The sequence below is a fragment of the Trachymyrmex cornetzi genome, unplaced genomic scaffold (assembly GCF_001594075.2).
Source record: "Trachymyrmex cornetzi isolate Tcor2-1 unplaced genomic scaffold, Tcor1.1 scaffold121, whole genome shotgun sequence".
In the NCBI taxonomy this organism is placed as follows: Eukaryota; Metazoa; Arthropoda; class Insecta; order Hymenoptera; family Formicidae; genus Trachymyrmex; species Trachymyrmex cornetzi.
In genome coordinates, this window is record NW_017295773.1 from 1,356,988 (window position 1) to 1,358,814 (window position 1,827).

The 1,827-nt window shown below is 37.2% G+C and overlaps 1 protein-coding gene across 2 annotated transcripts in view; it reads left to right on the plus strand.

Annotated features, from left to right (window-relative positions):
* LOC108767821 (Kip1 ubiquitination-promoting complex subunit 1) overlaps positions 1–1,827 on the plus strand; it is a 10,615-nt gene that overhangs the window by 2,985 nt on the left and 5,803 nt on the right. For both annotated transcript variants that reach the window (XM_018517898.1, XM_018517890.1), the window contains exon 3: positions 255–1,238. In XM_018517898.1, coding sequence (XP_018373400.1) covers positions 255–1,238 — 984 coding nt within the window. The remainder of the gene's footprint in view (positions 1–254; positions 1,239–1,827) is intronic.

Consider the following 1,827-nt stretch of genomic DNA (forward strand, 5'->3'; position numbering starts at 1 on the left):
CCCCCCACACACACACACACACATTCTAACTTATACTACCTCTATAATCTTAATAAAGTTATAGATATAAGTTAAAGTGTGAGATAGTATAAGTACACAGAGGAAAAAGAAATATGTATATTTTTCTCTCTTGTTTTTAACAAAATCGCTTGTGATCATAGTTATACAGTCTCTAATAGTATTGTAAAAATTTATTTTTATAAATTATATTAGTTTAAATTTATTAATAACTAAGTCTACTATTTCTTCTTCAGGAGACACTCCAAACTCATACGCTTATGATGGAAATCGTGTGCGGAAATGGAACGTGAATACGCACAAGTATGGCGAAGCCTGGTTAACAGGAGACATTATCGGTTGCGCGCTGGACATGGATAATGGAACAATAGATTTCTACAGAAATGGCAGGAGTCTGGGCAGAGCGTTCGAGAATATACCAATGGGCGCTGGAATGGCATACTTTCCTACCGTTAGCCTGGCTTTCACTGAGAATCTAACAGCCAACTTTGGCTCCATACCATTTAGATATCCAATTGAGGATTACAAATCTCTGCAAGTACCGCCGATGAAGCAAGTTCGGCAAGCCATGCTTCTTTTTCAGTGGTTCTCGCAAGTTATCGAACTGCTGGAATATTCTAAGAACGTTGACAAACAGAATATTCTATTGGATGATAAGACTATGAGTGCCCATGCGTTCCTCATGTGCCTAGCGAGATCCATACTAAAACATATTGGCCCGTTGCTCACCATTCCTTATGTTACCGAGACAGTTTTCGTGCCATTCATACAAATGCTCTGCAATCTGACCACCGATGACTCTGCGATGAAATCCGCTCACTCAAATATTCACAGCACGCGATCGATTGTTTGTCTGGATCTGCTGTGGACATTTCTGGAGGAGCACGAAATTAAAATGTGCTTGGAAAGCACAGTGCTCCACTTACTGTCCACCTTTCGACACGTTTCTTTGCTACTCGAATATCCGGATCAGTGCAAGAGCTTAATACTGCTGACTAAGATCTGTCAGCACACTGTCACACGGCAATATTTTCTACAATACCTGTTGTTCGATCGCGTACGTTTTGCCAACTTTGTACACGTGAAACCGCTTGATGAAGGTGGATTAACGAACGTAGTGGAGAAAGTCTGGTGGGAGACAAATCCCTTGGATTCGTCGATCGAAACAAATAAGACTAGTTATCTGTATGCCTGTGAGCGTATCAAAGCTGCTATATCCGGTGCGATTAAATGCTTAGCTCTTGTAACAACTTTTAAGACTTTTTCACAATCATAAATTCTAATTTACAGAATAATTCTTGGTAAATATTAATTTTAGGTGTATCACCTCACCGATTTTAATGTCCTTTAGATATCTATACCGAAGCTAGATCGTTAAATAATTCAATGTGAATCATACATATACTGTATATATACATGGATATTTGTAGTCATTCGAACTGCGCGTCGAATTGGTTTTCCGGACTTATAATCGCAATTAAACTAATGTAATATTACGAATTAAATTAAAATTACAAATATGGTATATATGCATGTACATATATAGTATGTATATGATTCACAATAAATTATTTAAGCATTAAAGATCTAGCTTCGACCGGTATAAGCTTCTAGTTTATCGATTGTGTTTCTCACATTATTTACGGTCTAAAATAATATTCTTATTGTCTTTTAGATGAGTTGTAGAGGAGAGTGTCCCCTCAAGAATTAAGTAGGGGACAACATTTTGTTTTAGAAGATATAATAAATTAAAGTTTCTCTCATAATAAATAGCATATACGACTTTCCACGCGACTTTCACCCCACTTC